General features: G+C 42.3%; 1 protein-coding gene across 1 annotated transcript in view; it reads left to right on the top strand.

Annotated features, from left to right (window-relative positions):
• Window positions 1–17,623, top strand: part of Itih5 (inter-alpha-trypsin inhibitor heavy chain 5) — a 90,720-nt gene that overhangs the window by 38,519 nt on the left and 34,578 nt on the right. Inside the window, exons 6-7 of the mRNA XM_041630775.1 lie at window positions 6,302–6,471; window positions 7,321–7,437. Coding sequence (XP_041486709.1) covers window positions 6,302–6,471; window positions 7,321–7,437 — 287 coding nt within the window. The remainder of the gene's footprint in view (window positions 1–6,301; window positions 6,472–7,320; window positions 7,438–17,623) is intronic.

Raw genomic sequence — 17,623 nt, 5'->3', positions numbered from 1 at the left:
CCATCTCTCCAGCCCCCCTCACAATAATCTTGACTTTAGATCTTTTAAAAAAAAAAAACCCGTCTGTTCACAATTTCGTGAATGCATACTCTAACTCTCATAATATCCCTTCCTTCTCTCTTTCTCCCATCCTGCTGAATCCATTGTTTCCCCAACCTGCTGTTAGATTTTTTTAAAAGTATCTGTTGTTCACCTTCTTACCAGTAAGGTTTTTACTATGGGAATCAGGTCAGTTCAAAATTGCTTACATAACCTGTAGAAGTTGCCTCTTGCCATCCCAGGTCTTGGGCCTATCTCTCCTTTTGTTATCATGGAGGGATTAGAGGGCAGACATATTAATTACCCATTTTGGTTCTAGAAGAAATTGGTTCAAAAAATCCTAAATTATATCTCTCTTTGCTAGGGCTGCTGGGTGAAATCTTGATGCCTACTTACATTTTATTTGTGGGGAAGCCACAGATGCCATGCAACACTCTGGACATACTGAAAGCTATTGATGATTTGTCCAAAACTCAAGTAAAAGCGGACATCCTGTATTTTTATTTTCTAAATCCGGCAAGTGTCCGTTACTAAAGGATAGTATTGTGACTCACCACAAAACCCCCAGTTCTATGTCCTTCCTCAGATCCGGCTGCTTTTCAGCAGCTGAAGGGCATAGCCCGATTTGGCTTTGGTGAGATCTCTGAACTTTTGCCAGGAAAGCAACTAATTGTTATGCGAAATGGTTCGTTGTTGTTTAGCTCAGGGGTGACTCAGGTGTGAATCATTTGGCTCCAGAGTGAGCTTTGTTTTCCTTCTTCATCCTGGCATGGAAGCCCATGTCACCTTCCTTGTTCTGACTGGATTTTGGTTGGGGCCATCTGTGGACAGCATGCTATGAATGTGTCACCAAAGCCTGGCGTTCCCTCTTTAGGTAGGGAGTGGGAACAGCCTGTTCTTCCTGTAGGACTTCACTTTGGTTTTTTGGTTTTTTTTGATTCTTCTAGTGTGTGAGGTGGATGCCATTGTGTGAACGAAGCCATCAGTCGCAGCTGTGGCTAAAGTCAGGCCGGCCTCTGCTGTGTCTGCCCACAGAGTTTCATAATCAGTGTCTTCAGTTGTCTCATGGAAACCACCTATGGATATAGCAATCTCCTTCATGTTAAGTGGTCAACATGTATAAACTTTCTTCACACTCAATTATGGAAAACTGAGAGTCCGTAATATATTATTTAAGGGAGAAAGAAACTTAAAGAGGTAGCGAAGAATGCAAATTTGTTAAGAATTTTGGGCAAACACCACTTAATTATAAAAAAAGACCTCTTGAGTTCTAAAATGTAAATTTTCATTATTCTTCTCTGCTGTGCTATATGATGCTATTGCGCTTATATAATGCTTTCTCCAAAAAGAAAAAAACACACACACCAACAATGTAAGTTACTTTTATCTAATTGCTGAGACCAATCAAGAAGCAGCGTAGGATGAAGGGCTTGTTCCAGCTTCCCGTTCAAGGGGCTCGGTTCATTGTGTGGGGAAGCCATGGAGGGTGAGGCGGATGGTCACATTGTATTTGCAGTCAGAACCAGAAAGCAGATCTCGGCTCTCTTCATCCTTTGTATTCAGTCTGAGCCTCCAGTTTGATGGATGGTGCTTCCCACGTTCAGGATGGGTCTTCTCACATCACTTAGCTCACTGTAGATGAGTCCTCACAGACAGGCCCAGAAGTGTGTCTCCTAAGGAACTCTAGGTCCTGGGAGGCTGACAATCAATAATAACCATCACATCAAACACGTGAGAAGAATCCTTTCCAGTAAGAAAACTTTATTTAGTGAGAGATTTGTAAAAATTAACCAGTTTCTTCTCATTGCCGCTGCTTAGTTTTTATTACAGTACTCAGCTGATCTGCATGACTTTTGTCTTTACCATCAAATTGTAGCTGCCCAATAAGTCACAGTATTTTTGACTGCCTGGAATTTAACTGAGTAGCTCAGCTGATGAATTTTTATAAACACACCTAGGCCATCTAGCCTCTTTTCAGGGGAAATGAGGAGGCAGTGTTTGTTTGGAAATCCTTTTGTAGAAGGCACAGGTATTGGCAGCTTTGGGGTTGACAGTAGCCAAACCCAAAGCCCACAGGAAACAGAATCCAGGAAATCCCTCTGCTCATCAGCTCTCACGGCTGTAGCTTCCAGCCAGTGTCCTTGAGCATGGTTCTTTGGCCCCTGTGTATTTTCCCATTTAGACACTTTATGTAGTAATTGGCTTCCTTCCCCCAGCATTTGTGGTTGTCTGAAAGAATATCTGTTTGTGACTAGCATCCGTGGTTTAGCATAAAGCCAGGTCTGGAAGTTTGTGTCCTCTGAACCTCTCTCTAGATAGAAAACAATATATAATATATTATATATACCAACCAAATGCGTGTTTTGTTTTTAAAGGATAGAATCAAACAGAGAAAATGAAATAGCATTTATAAACTTGAATTTCTTTAGCAGAAGTTATGAATCTTCATTTCAGAAAAGCATATGCATGCATTCATATGAGAATTCTGCACAGCCTCTCAGGGGGCTCTCTAAGAAGCAGCTACCTTCATTGCACTTTATAAAATTATTCTTTATATAGACACTCTTACATTCCAGATCAATAATGTTCACAAGGACTTACCAGGCCTTTCCAAATTATTGTTTTCATCAAGCTGTCATGGGTAAACAAACTGTCATTCCAAATGAAGACTAGCTGTTATAGAAAAATAATAGGTTTTTTTTTCTTTTAATTTGTATAGGAAATGACTCCAAAAGAGAGGGTCTGTGATGGTTAAGCTTCATCACTCTCTTGACTGAATTTAGAGTCGCCAAGAGACTTGCCTCTGGGGATGTCTGTGAGGGGCTTCCAGAGTCGTTCCCTGAGGACCAAAGGCTAAGCCTGCAGGGGGCGGGCAGCAGCACCATCCAATGGGCTGGGGTCGTAGAAATTAAAAGGAGAAAAGCAGAAAGCAAGTGATACAATGTGACCAGCTGCTTGGCCTCCTCTGCTGTGATTCCTCCACGGTGATGGACTGTACACTCACACTGAGTCAAAATAAAGCCTTTCTGCCCTAAGTTGCTGTATCAGGCATTTTTTCACACTATACTAGAAAACTAATGAATACACCGGTGATTATGTATTGAACAACTATTATGTGCCTGGAGCCATGTTCAACATTGTCCTAGCAATGATGCATGCTGGTGGGGCTCCAGTTTGCCAGAAGTAAAATTGAAACATTGAGTCAGTCACGTAGGGTCTGTGAAACACAAGCGCTTTCTTTGCTATTACATGGCTTCCACAGACAATATTGTTTCTTGCTTTTGAAGTCCAAGCTTTACACAGGAGGACAGCCTCATGGGAAAGCTGGTGGCCTGAGAGGAGTCCCTGGGTACAGGGAGCAGCTAGTACATTTTCTTGATGGCGGTTGACAAGATAGAGTGCCCTTAACTGTGGCAGCTGCCACACTTCACTCCTTCCTCTTAACCAAGTGGGCAGAAAACAAAGAGGAGGAAAACAAACAAGGCCTCTTATCAGACAGGTGTGGCAGCGGTTTCCTTCTTCTGGTCAGCTTGCAAAGCCTTCCTTTCTGGGCTTCATTATCTTTAGAACACGGGGAAGGGCCCTGAGTACTCAGCTCACTGTGCTTATGAAGTGCTGTGTGACAGTCAGCAGCGTGAGCCCTAGTTCAGAGCAAGGAAACCTCAATAGTATTAAATGGGATTATTTTGCTTTGGGGTTTAGATGAGTAGCTGGAAGTCTATATTAATAGAATTATCAGATTTCCCTTTCTTTAATACAGAGGATTTTACTTTCCCCTTTCTTTTGTGTTTGCGTGTGTAGGTGTGCACACCTGCCTTTGTGCACAGGTTTGTGCATGTGAAGGTCAGAGGTCAACTATACACTTTTTTTTTTTTTTAAGACAGCATTCCTTAGTGAACCTGGAACTCACAAATTGACTAGATTGGTTGGTCAGGGAACCCCATGAGCCTCATCTCTACACATCAGCACTGGAATTACAGACACTCATTATCATGCCCGTCTTTCTACACTGGTTAAAGATGGGCACTCGGGCCGTCATGCTGTGTCACCTTCCTAGCCCAGAGCACTGTCATTTTCTAGAGATATGGGCAAGTGGCTCAGGCTAGGCTGTGAAAGAGCATGCCCTGCAATCCTGACAACCTGAGTTTGATCCCTGGAGTCGAAGAGGAAAGGAGAGAGCTAACTCCTGAAAGTTGTCCTCTGACCTCTGCACGCGTGTCCTGGCACCCCTGTGCACCCCTGTACAGTAATAGTTTTTAAAAGGTTCTGCTTTTGAGTTGCTCCCCATAGTGGTAGAAACCATGCTGGTAGAAAACCTTAGCTGTATGGCACTTAGTGGGCGGGAGCCAGCCTCAGGAATTTGGCTTCTTGGTGAAGAACAAAATAGAGAATTCACCCACTCTTTGGGCCTGTGAAATAAAGCATTTATACGAAATTCATGAATTTTCATCATGAATGAACACCAGAGGTCAACAGGCAACACAAATAATACACATCCTTTCTCGTGGTCTGTATCAAAGAACCTAGTCAAATAAATCAGAAGAAAGAAGTGATAGTCTTTAAATTCCCAGGACTTTCATTTTTTTATGAACGAATTAAGTTGGGGAACTTGTCAAAAGACATTTTGAGAGAGATTTGGAGCAAGATAAAGTGGGTGCATGCTGGTAGTTTAAAGATAATACATTGGATTATTACAGAGTATTAGAATAACTTACATACTGCAAAGGCCATGGCTATGATCTGTATATATGGTATGAGGTCTGGGTGAAAGGCATATTCCTTATTTTCCACTGTGAGAAACCAGAGTCACATACAGGACTTGTTAAAGTTCTCTCCAGAGTTTCTGATTGAGAATTTCTGGGAAGGGCCTGAGAACTGACATTTCTAGAAGGTTCCGATGCGTTGCTAATGCTACTCTTCTGAGGCTGAGGCCTGCTTGATGCACTGTAGGTGACTCTTCAGCCTTTGCTGGGACCCTAGTAAAGTGAGGCGTGACCACTGATAGTCTTTGATGTAACTTAAAAGGCATGGCAAGTGATTCCCAGTAACTCTTAGCCCCATCTCAATTCTGCCGATTGTAACATCTGTGAATCCCTCCCCCTAGTTCCCATATAAGTGGCTCATCAAGCACATTTACTCTAAGGAAAAGAACAGAGAAGGGTTCACTTGCCCAAACTATGTTCCTTGCCACAGAGTGTCTTCAATTTATTCTACTCTCCCACACCCATGTTTAAATTAAAACAAGAGAATAAAGGACGTAAAACTTATGCATAAGTATTGATACATACACTTTCACACATTTACACTAAGTACACCCATATTGCTATGTATCAAAGAGGATACTTCCCACTGAAGTTTCTTTTGTATTCTTTCTAACTTAGCACCTGTCCTCCCAAAGGAGCACTCACCCTACTTCACTTGTCTCTGGATAAGTTGCATTTGACTTTGAACACTATGTAAGTGAAGAATAGAGAATATATTCTCCACCCTCTGACGCTCTCCCTCAACAAGACTGTCAGCATCACTTGTAGATTAAAGAATCTACATTGTGACAGTCATGTGTCATCCTAAGTGTGACATGTCCATGATGCCATATTGAATTCCTCCTACTTTGCAGATGCTTAAGTTTGGTAATAACATTGCTTAGTGTGATGCTTAGCACAAGCTAGGATGGTGATAAGTAAGTACATCACATCACTGGATCTTCTCAAGGGCATGACATCGGTACTCCTATTAACATATTTTACAGATGGCTTGGTAACCTATGCAAGGACTCTCACTCAGTGCAAAGGAAATCAGTATCCTAACACAAGTTCTTCTGTGATGCTAATATTGTTGCTCTGACAGGAGCCAGAATCATCCAAGAGGCAAACCAATCCTCCGTGCCTGTGAAGGACTATCTAGATTAGCTTTATTGGGGTAGAAAAGATGACCCTCACTATGGGTGGCACTGTTTTATGGGATGGGGTCCTGGATTGGATTAAAAAATGCAAGTGAGATGAACAGGCATTCATCTCTCTGTTTTCTGATCTTGGCTGCAATGTGACCAGTTTCCACTCCATTATGGCTTATCTACTCAAACGATGGGCCCAAACAAACCCTTTCTGCCTTGAGAAATTGACAGACGTTCTTAGAAGATACCAGGTCTTCAAACGTCCAATAGATTGAAGTCTAACATCCTGTGTCTATGCAAAATAGTAATTCTCTTCAGGAAAAGGCTTTATAATTTCAGCTATTTGTTGTGTTTATATCTTACTTACAGGCGACACGGGTCCTCCCCCTTCTACAGTCATCAACCAAAATGAAACTTTTGCCAAAGTTATTTTTAAGCCGACTGTGGTCCAACAAGCTAAGATTGCCCAGAATGGCATTTTGGGAGATTTCATCATTCGATATGATGTCAAGAGAGAACAGAGCGTTGGTGACATCCAGGTAATGGCTTCCATGATGCCGCCATGTGTGGAGCATGATCCTTTCTGTTCAGTTCAGAACTATGGATTCCAACACTTACCTGAAGGTGAAAGATCTTTCCGGTTCTTGGTAAAATGGTTTAAACCCCAAATATGTCTTCGAAGAGACTAGTGGTGCTCCCTTGCTGGCCGCCAAAGGTACCTATTTCGTGCTTCAGTAACCTGGACAGCAAATGAAATCTATAATATAATTTTCCCTGTGGTGTTTTAGATGAGGTTAGAATTTTAGCACCTCTTCAGCTTTAATTAAAAGAGACGTTCCGGAGCTTATTTCCCTTCAGGTTGTATTGCTGCAGAGACAAGGTGAGAATATTAAACTATGTAGATGTGCTCAGAGAATGCAGACAACCTTGACACCTCCCTGTGTAGGATGCTTAGTAAAAACAGATAATGAAAGAAGCAGGGTTCTCAAGAAGCAAGGTCCGAAGAAGATGCATAATTAAAGTCGGTGGTTTGTCATGGTCTATGTATCTATACCCGTGCATACATTTATATTATTTTCAAGGTAATGCAGATTCAGCCCAGGGTCTACATATCCTCGGCAAGCGCTCTGTCACTGAGTTTCACCGCAGTCCATGATGAATAAATTTAAAAGAGTTGATTCTACTTTATTATATTAGTTAACACTAGTTCCCTTGGAGGAATCAAGACTGTAGATAATTTTCTTCTTGGTGTGGAAGCCTAGACTCTCTGTCTCATGCCATCTTTGAGTTTCATGCTATCTTTGTGTTCTACAAGTTCTAACGACTGTTCTCATAATTTTCTTACTTATTCTGAATCCAACTTCGGTTACACTATTTTCTTCCACCAGGTTCTGAATGGTTACTTTGTGCACTACTTTGCTCCCAAAGACCTCCCTCCTCTACCCAAGAATGTGGTTTTCGTGCTTGACATCAGTGCCTCCATGGTGGGAGCTAAACTCCAGCAGGTGAGTGAGTGCTGCCTGCCCATTGCTTGCTCAAGCTTCTGACTGGGATGGCGATCTGCCTTGTGAATGACATTCAGCTGATGCCAAATGTCTGTTTTACCATGCAGCTGTTCCTCCTTACAGACATCCTTAAACTGCTTTCCGTGAGTCATTGGTAGATTCTATGGAAGAAAGCAGAAGGACAGGCTAGAGGGAACAAGGGAGGACAATGAGAGTGATATAGGAACACAGTGAGGGGGTCACTCAACAGTGTTGTCGGCTGACCATGGTGAGGTACACTGGAATGCAAATACTTAGGAGACTGAGGCAGAAGGAACACAAAGTCAAGACTAGCCTGGGGTACACAGCAAGTGTCAGGACAATCTGGGCTACATAGCGACACCTGGCTCAAAACAAGGCTAAAAATGAAACAACAAAACAGAACAGTACCACATCAACAAAAACGTGTCCAGTGGGGATTCCTTGGCCAACAGTGAAACAGAACCCTTAGCAGTCCCTTTGGCATACCCATAGAACAAAGAATCCAGGTCTCAATAATTCAGAAGTGGTTCTGACAAAATCTGCAGCCCGTTCCCACAGCTCCAAGTGCAGAGGGGTCACCAGAGGACATTTGCATTGTTGGCTGACTTCGATTGTTGCTGTTGAAAGACACTAAAATTTTAACTTTTGTTCTCTTTGGGGGCATTATTTATTGGTGTCTGATTTTGTGATTTTCTCTTTCATATTTGTTTCTGTAATTTTAGAATGATGGTTTCTTATTTATTCTTCCTTAGAGGTTTTCTTTTCATACTTTATGAAATTGTGGATTCATGGATGTGATGTTAGCTTTCATCGACAACTGGTCTTTATCTAGACTTGCCTGGGAAGGGAGCCATGGTCAGCACTGATCTAGATGGATGAGGTTGCCCTGTAGGCATCTCTCATGGAGTCTTTATTATGCTAACTGAAGTGAGAAGACTCCCCACTATGGGCAGCATCATTCCCTAGGGGAGTCTGAACCATCTCAGAGTGAACAAAGGAATTTGAACACTTAATGTGCATTTATTCCTAGAAAGACTATATTGATTAATAATAATAACAATAATAATAATAATAATAATAATAATAATAATAATGGTAAACCTGTTCCAGATACACTAAAGGGATAAGTAAAGATAATAAATGAACCACATTCAAAGCTGTAAAAAGATATATTATTAACTGGTTTTATAGCAAAGAGCAAGTTTTTAAAGATTAAAAATAGAAGATGAAAATGACTACAAAAACAGTTATTTCAGGTAAAAGAAAATTGTAAACTTCTGTTGTAAATTAAAAACAAAAACAATAAATGACTGGAAAGCTGTATTCAGGAAAAAGACAAGTGTTTACCATCCATAGTCAACGAACTATTGCAGATCAATAAGAAATAAACCTTCATAAGAAGGTGAAGAAATGATGTGAGGCGATCCCTGAAAAAATCATGAAGAATCTGGAAAAGGGAGGCAACCATATTAGCAATTAAAGAAGAGCTATTGATGGGGTCTTGGGTGCTTGAAGCTTAGCATTCATTAAGTCCTGCTTCAGCCTCCATCACGGCATAAATAGGATGGGTGCCACACTCCTGTGATCCCAGCACTCAGGAGGTGGAGGCAGGAGGATCGAAAGTTCAAAGCAACATAGCAGTTCCAAGTCAGTCAGGGATATACGGGAGCTTATTTAAAAACAAAAGAAAACAACATAAAAAGAAATACTATTGTTATCTCCATAGTTTTAAACTATAAATATTATTATTTATAAGGACACTTTGAATAATGTGCATTTTAGTGTACTACACAAGTACCATGTTTACATTATTTCTCAATAAAGTATTAAGAAGTGCCAAAGTGGGAAAATGCTCAGCCAGTCTACTGTTGCCATCCCATTGATTCTAAGACCATCTGTCCCCAAGGCTGAAGCTGCTCAGAGGCTCATTTTTGAGCACCCGAGCTACTTCACAGCCTAAGTCCAAGACCAGTTGGTTTTCAAACCCATGATCCTCCACAGCTGATGAGGTGGTGGTCAAGGATATACCTATCTATAAGCATGGTTGTTGTCGGCATGTGTTCCCAGTACTTTAGACTGAGTGAGGCTGGAGGATTGTGAGTTCAAGGCCAGCCAGGGTTATGTAGCACAGCCCTGTCTAAAATAATAAAAGAGGGGAAAGAAAGAAATCTTGCCAAAAAAAACTTCTAGAAAAGTAAAGGTAAATCCTGCTCAAGTCATATAGAGAAATCAGCCAAACAAACAAACAAAAGGACGAATCAAGGCTCTTCCGAATTCTCCTTTACTTATAAAAGAAGCAGGGGCCCCTCATGTGGATATCTATACACCTGTGTGCGTACACACTGTGGTGGGAGGTGACTTACGGTGTCCTCCTTAATCGCTCCACACCTGATTCTTTTTGAGGCAGTGTCTCTCGTTGAGCATGGGGTTCCCTGAATGCCTAGACTGACTGCCAGGATCCTCCTGTCTCTGCCTCCCCCGAGGTGCGATTACACACATGTACTGCCATGTGCAGATTTTATGTTGGAGCTGGGGATGAACTTTAGAAAGGTCTTATGCTTGCCTGGTAAGTGCTTTACAGACTTGACCATCTCTCCAGACATTTGAAGACCTCTTAAAAACATAACAGGGCCCATATTCAACATGATATTCATTATCCTAAGTGTAGGACATGAATTATGTCTTGTGGAAGTAGTCTACCATCCTTCTTTATTGATGGAAAGCTGAGGGTTTGTACAGGTGCATAGCCTGGCCTATAAGTGGATTAAGGTTCAGGCTTTGGTCCCAGGTCTGCCCTGAAGCCCATAAACCAAACCATGAAACTATCACACCATTATGGGAGCAATAGCGTGCAGCCAAGAGAGGTGTGGATGGATGCAAGGTCGGTGCTATTTCTTAGTTTAAGACTTCATTGAGAAGGCTGCACTCTGGAAGGCGTGAGCTTCCTCCTTATGCAAGGACAATCCAATGAATGATGTGAGACCATCGCCACGCTTCTTTCTTCTGTCATTTCTGGACATTGAAACCCCATTCCTTGCTAGTCACTGTCAGTTTGGCATGCTTCTTTCTCCTGGCTTCTCAGCAGCAGCATGGCCTCTTTCCAGGAGAACCACCCTGGAACAGCCAAACACATGTCTGAGCAATTTGCAAAGCCCCTTGCTGCCTTGAGTGGTTTTGCAAGTCCTATTTTAGCAGTCCGTAATTTCTCCAAAGCCATAACACTCGGTGAAAAGCTCAGCTGGCTTGTGGGAGAGTCTCATAGACAATGTTGTATAACTGATTAAAAAGACAATCGTCCCAAGCACAGGGCTTTCGTATTCGGTCAATGGGCTAGGCAACATGAGACATATGACACGGGTCCACTTGGATCCTGTTAGGAATCATTCTCCATGCTTTTGGCTTCTCAAAACTTTGACAGACTTGAACAGTTTTGCTGTTCTTATCATGGGGTTAAGAGTATAGTTGGTATTAAATAATTTCTCAAGGGCTGCACGCATGGTTCAGTGATTCAAAGCAGTGGCCATGCAGGCCTGCCTGATGACCTGAGTTTGTCTCGCAAGGACTGTCTTCTGACTTCTACACAGGAACAATGACACATGAAGGTGCGTATGCACACACATACACATACAAAAATTAATTTAAAAAATAATTACTCAAACAATTGGCTTTTAAAGAACTGTAAAGATTGAGTTGGGGTAGGGGAGGGTTGGTAAACCAAGTGCCTACCATGCAAGGATGAGGACCTGGGTTTGGATTCCCAGCATCTATGTAAAAGAAGCTGGGTATGGAGGCACTTGCTTATACTATCAGTACTAGGGAGGCAGAGACAAGAAAGTCTCTGTGGGATTTTGGCAAGACAGTATAGCAGGGTTGGTGAGCACCAGGCTCAGTAAAAGGGTATCTAGAAAAAATATATAGTAAGGTGGAGAATGACTGAGGGAGACACTTGCTGCTGACCCCTGGCCTCCACACTTGTGAGTACACACATGAATACATATGCATGCATACACACCTTCCCCACACAAACAGTGAAGTTTATTTAACCTGAAAAAAAAAAGCATACTCTGTAGGGGCATGTTTGTACCAGGAGCCCCTAAATCTGTATGCATCCAGAGTTTTCTGGTTCTTTTCCTAGTGCAGTGTAAATGTGCTTCTGGATGCTAAGGCTTCCCCAGTGTGAGGGCAGAGATAGGGCCTCCCAATGGCCACTGGCTCACACTTGGCTTTTCCTCTCCCATGTGTGTGTTGAGAGATGACTGACATTGGATCAGACTTCTGCTACTCAGTCCAAAAGCTCAATGAGGTGGGAGCTGGGAGGAAGTAGCAGGAAGAGAGGCCATGTGCCTGGGTGCTTGTCTTTCGTTAGTTGACTCACACAACTAAGACATGAGCATCTGCAAACATGTCTGTCCTAGGGAACACTGGCGATGACACTGTGGCCACTAAGTAGAGTTTTCTGGACTGGCAAGATAGCTCAGTGGGTGAAGGAACTTGCTGTCGTTTCCAATGAACTGAGTTCGATTCCCTGAGACCTACATGGAGGGAGAAAACTGACTCCCGAGAGCTGTCCTCTGACCCCCTAAATGTCCCTCCATCCCATAATTAAATACATGTAAGCATGTTTTCAAAAACTACATTTTTTGGGGCTGGAGAGATGGCTCAGAGGTTAAGAGCATTGCCTGCTCTTCCAAAGGTCCTGAGTTCAATTCCCGGGAACCACATGGTGGCTCACAACCATCTGTAAAGAGGTCTGGTGCCCTCTTCTGGCCTGCAGACATGCACACAGACAGAATATTGTATACATAATAAATAAATAAATATTTAAAAAAAACCAAAAAAACTACATTTTTCCTTGACCAAAGCCCATACTTTTCCTTCTAGTTTGTACAATTATTATTATTACTATTGCTATTGTTGTTATTGTTGTTGTTATTATTGGTGCATATGTGTGTGTGTGTGTGTGTGTGTGTGAGAGAGAGAGAGAGAGAGAGAGAGAGAGAGAGAGAGAGAGAGAACAAGTGCAGGTGCCAGGGGCATGAATAGAAATCTGAGCGCAGCCTTGAATGTTGGCGCCTCCCGTCTACTTCCTTTGAGAAACTGCCTTATTGTCCCCATCGCATGTACCAGGCTAGCTGACCCTTGAGCTCCTGGCGACTCTCTTGGCTGTGCCTCACACCTCACCATAGGAACGCTGGTGTGACAGTTGCTCACTACTTCATCTGGCTTTGTATAGGTTCTGGGTATCTGAACTCAGGTCTCCACATTCCTGTGACAGGCACCTTACCCACTGAGCCATCTCTCTAGCCCTCCAATCTGTATGACAGGATCCGTTGCTCTTCATCATGAGGCCTGGCTCTGGGATCTCGTTAACAAATACGGTGATACGGGCGGTGGTGGCGCACGCCTTTAATCCCAGCACTTGGGAGGCAGAGGCAGGAGGATCTCTATGAGTTCGAGACCAGCCTGGTCTACAAGAGCTAGTTCCAGGACAGGCTCCAAAACCACAGAGAAACCCTGTCTCGAAAACCAAAAAAAAAAAAAAAAAAAAAAAAAAGATTAACAAATATGGTGATAAACAAATCATTTCACAGATGTTTTCATGTTGGGATCCCCTTGTGACTCCGCACCACTCTGTGCCAGTCCTAGGTTCCCAGGTAGCTTGGATAGCTGTTTCTTTCTCTCGTTAATTTGGTAGACAATATCAGAGGATAAGCAACATGCATAGCATCCCTTGTCTGTCATCCATGCCTTGAAGTTAGGGAAAGTACGAATTAGCAGGGGGAGGACTTGTTCTAGTGTCCTGTATAATAGCTTATGCATCATCCATGGGCATGTGTTATGCTTTACTGTATCAGTTTCTTCCATATTGTTTGAAATCTAGCTCCCAGGAGCTAGTTGTATTATTTTTGATGTTACCTTCCAGGTGAACAGTCTGTGAGCTCCCTGGACTTGGGGGCATCTTGATTTTAATCATTATAGAATGTATTCCCAGAGTTTATCACCCAAGCATTAGATTTACTTTGTGTGGTTTTTAAATTTTTTTTATTGAACTATATATTTTTCTCTGCTCCCCTCTTTTCCTCTCCCCTCCTTTTCTACCCTCTCCCATGATCCCCATGCTCCCAGTTTACTCAGGAGATCTTGTCTTTTTCTACTTCCCATGTAGATTAGATCCATGCATGTCTCCCTTAGGGTCCTCTCTGTTGTCTAAATTCTCTGGGATTGTGAACTGTAGGCTGGTTTTTCTTTGCATTATGTCTAAAAGCCACTTATGAGTGAGAACATATTATATTTGTCTTTCTGTGTCTAGGTTACCTCACTCAATATGGTGTTTTCTAGATCTATCCATTTGCCCACAAATTTCAAAATGTCATTATTTTTTTCTGCTATGTAGTACTCCATTGTGTGAACGCACCACGTTTTCCTTATCCATTCTTCTGTGGAAGGGCATTCAGGTTGTTTCCAGGTTCTGACTATGACAAATAATGCTGCTGTGAACATAGTTTAACACATGTTCTTGTGGTATGATTGAGCATCCTTTGTGTATATACCCCCAAAGTGGTATTGCTGGGTTTTGAGGTAGATTGTTTCAACTTCATATGGAAAAGCAGAAAACTCAGGATAGCCAAAAGAAACCTGTACAATAAAGGAATTTCTAGAGGTTTCACAATCCCTGACTTCAAGACTTTAAACTTTACTACAAAGCTACAGTACTGAAAACAGCTTGGTATTGGCATAAAAACAGACAGGAGAACCATGGAACTGATCCAAAGACCTGGATATTAATCTACACACCTATGAACACCTGATTTTTGGCAAGGAAGCAAAAAAATATAAAATGGAAAAAAGCATATTCAACAAATGGTGCTGGCATAACTGGATATCAACATGTAGAAGAATGAAAATACATCCATATGTATCGCCATGAGCAAAACTCAGGTCCAAATGGATCAAAGACCTCAACATAAAGCCAGCCATACTGAACCTCATAGACAAAAAGTGGGAAGTACACTTGAACACATTGGCACAGGAGACCACTTCCTAAATATAACCTCAGGAGCACAGACACTGAGAGAAACAATTAATAAATGGGACCTCCTGAAACTGAGAAGCTTCTATATAGGACAAGGTCAACTAGACAAAACGGCAACCTACAGAATGAGAAAAGATCTTCACCAACCCCACATCGGGCCGAGGGCTGATTTCTAAAATATACAAAGAACTCAAGGTTTGGTCACCAAAAGATCACATAATACAATAAAAAAAAAATGGAGTACAGACCTAAACAGAGAACTCTCAACAGAGGAATCTAAAATGGCTGAAAGATACTTAAGGAAATGTTCAACATCCTTTGTCATCAGAGAAATACAAATCAAAACAACACTGAGATTCCATCTTACACCTGTAAGAATGGCCAAAATCAAAAACACTGATGACAACTTATGCTGGAGAGGTTGTGGGGAAAAAGGAACACTTCAGCATTGTTGCTGGGAATGCAAGCTGGTACAACCCCTTTGGATGTCAGTGTGGTGATTTCTCAGAAAATTAGGAAACAACCTTCCTCAAGACCCAGCAATACTTTGTGTGCTTTTAAAGGTACAATGCATATAACTGAGTGATAAGTACTTACTAACCAAGCACACTTTTTATGTATATGCACGTGTGTATGTGTATATGTGTATATGTGCATATGTGTACTTGTGCTTATGGAGGCCAGAAGCTGATGCTGAATGTCTTCCTCAACCATTCTCTATCATACTTTTTGAGATAGGATTTCTCACTGAGTCTGGTACTTGCTATTAGAGTGGACTGGCTGGACAGCAAGCTCTGGAGGGCCTCCCTCTTTGTTCTGTCTCCTCAGCCTGGATTGCAGGCATGGGCAGTTGTGCGTTTATGTGAGTATTACGGTCTGAACACAAGTTCTCATGCTTATATGCCGAGCCCATACTGACTGAGTGATGTCCCCAGCATCACTTTTTATACATCTCATGTAGGTGAGGTCCCCGGCCCCATCAGGACCAACAATCAGCTCTGTCCCACCAGCCATACCCAAATAACCACAAAGACTTAATATTAACCATAAATGCTTGGTCAATAGATTAGACTTGTTTTATGTAGCTCTTATAACTTAAGTGAACCCATTTATATTAATCTGTGTGCTGATTATATATATAAATCCCAAGGCTCATTTACCTCATCTATTTACCATGCTGCTTCTTCCACATCTGACTGGCAGCTCCTGAGACTCCATCCTTCTCCCCAGAGTTCTCCTAGTCTGGCTTTCCAGCCCAATCTCCTCCTTCCCAGCTCCAGGTCATTCAGCTCTTTATTAACCAATAAGAGTAATACATATTTACAATGTACAAAGATTATTCCACAGTGACTTCACTATTTACTATTTCTGCAAGCCCAAGAAGAAATTGATTTTGTCACCTTCTTTACATCGATGATATGGTGATGGGCAGGAACATGATGTCACTAGGCTGCAATACACAAAGTTAAAAGAAGAAAGCTAGGATTCAAATCTACCCCAAGCCCACTCTTAAGCCCCTGAAGGTAACATTAGTCCTGGAGCACCTCTCAAACTCTGAGCCCCCATCTGTTCTTGTTGGCGCATAGTAATGGAGAATGCTGCACAGTGCAGGTGGATGCACATAGAAATCACTTTCTCAGGGTTCCAGCCAGCAGCTGGGTGCTATGAAAAACTAATGATGCGATTCTGCTTTGATGCACAGAATAAATGAGCAACTTATTTTTATTTAGCATGATATACACCTGGGTAAAAACATGGTGCATACTTCTTTCTCCTCTGTGATTTGGTTGGCTAGGTTGTAGCTGAGCATGAAGACCATGCAGATGCTAAGAGAGAGCATGACTATGGAGTCCAGAAATATCTAGAACTCTAACTCTAGCACACAGGTTTTCATGAACCTGTGAGCCTGCCACATTCTGAAAGGGAGGATTCTGGACGCTACCAGGGTATAAATGAAGTAGCTTGTAGGTGATGGGGATCAAGGGAGGGAGTGTGCAACAACCTAATATCTGGGGATCAAGGGAGAGAGTGCAACACCCTAACTTCGGGGATCAAGGGAGAGAGTGTGCAATAACCTAATATCTGGGGATCAAGGGAGGTAGGTGCACAGCAACTGAACATCTGGGAATCAAGGGAGGGAGTGTGCAACAACCTAACATCTGGGGATCAAGAATGGGAGTGTGTAAAAACCTAACAGATGGAGATCAAGGGAAGGAGTGTGCAGTAACCTAACATCTGGGGATCAAGGGAGGGAGTGTGCAGTAACCTAACATCTGGGAGGTGTGAGAAGGGCATTAGCAGGGGGATTCAAAGGGCCTCCCCAGACTTATGGTTTGCTCAGGAAGATGAAGCTTCCAGAATGTGTGAAGACTCAGAAAGAAGGCATGTTGCAAGTGTATCAAATGAGAGTTTGTCTTAAAACCTGGGAGGGGGCTGGAGAGATGGCTAAGAGGTTAAGGGCACAGGCTGCTCTTCCAGAGGTCCTGAGTTCAATTCCCAGCAACCACATGGTAGCTCACAGCCATCTGTTGCCATGAGATCTGGTTCCCTCTTCTGGTGTGCAGGCATTTATTTATTTATACAAATAAACAAATAAATCATTTAAAAATTTTTGAAAATTAAAAAAAAACCTGGGAAGGATTAGAAGACAAAGACTGTGGCATCATACAAAAGAAAATTAGTATGAAGTATCAGGTATCCTAAGTGCCTGTTTAGATCTTAGATATCGTTGGAAGTATCTACATTGGAAACAGTTCTGTGTCCTTAGGGAAATAACAAAGGAGCCTAGCCTCCTTGGTTTTGGTTTCTGGGGATTTGCAAACTTTCTAGAAAGGAGTAATACCTTCAGGCAGGTTATTACATTGTAACTACTTTTGGATGTGAATTATCTTTATTTCATATGTATGAGTGGTTGCCTGAATATATACGCATACGTGCATGACATGGACGTCGGGTGTCTGAAGACACCAGAAGAGGAAGTCAAGTCCCCTGGGACTGAGTTTCACGTGGTTGTGAGCCGGTGTGAGTGCTGGGAACTAGCCTGAGGTCTGCAAGAGCAGCCAGAACCCTGGATCTCTGAGCCCTGCCTGCAGCCCTGGAAGTTTTTGTAACTACTTCTTACCACCACTGCTT

The sequence above is a fragment of the Microtus oregoni genome, unplaced genomic scaffold (assembly GCF_018167655.1).
Source record: "Microtus oregoni isolate MIOR12 unplaced genomic scaffold, Mior012 000035F_ref0000213, whole genome shotgun sequence".
NCBI lineage: Eukaryota > Metazoa > Chordata > Mammalia > Rodentia > Cricetidae > Microtus > Microtus oregoni.
This window is presented reverse-complemented; position numbering and strand designations above follow the sequence as displayed.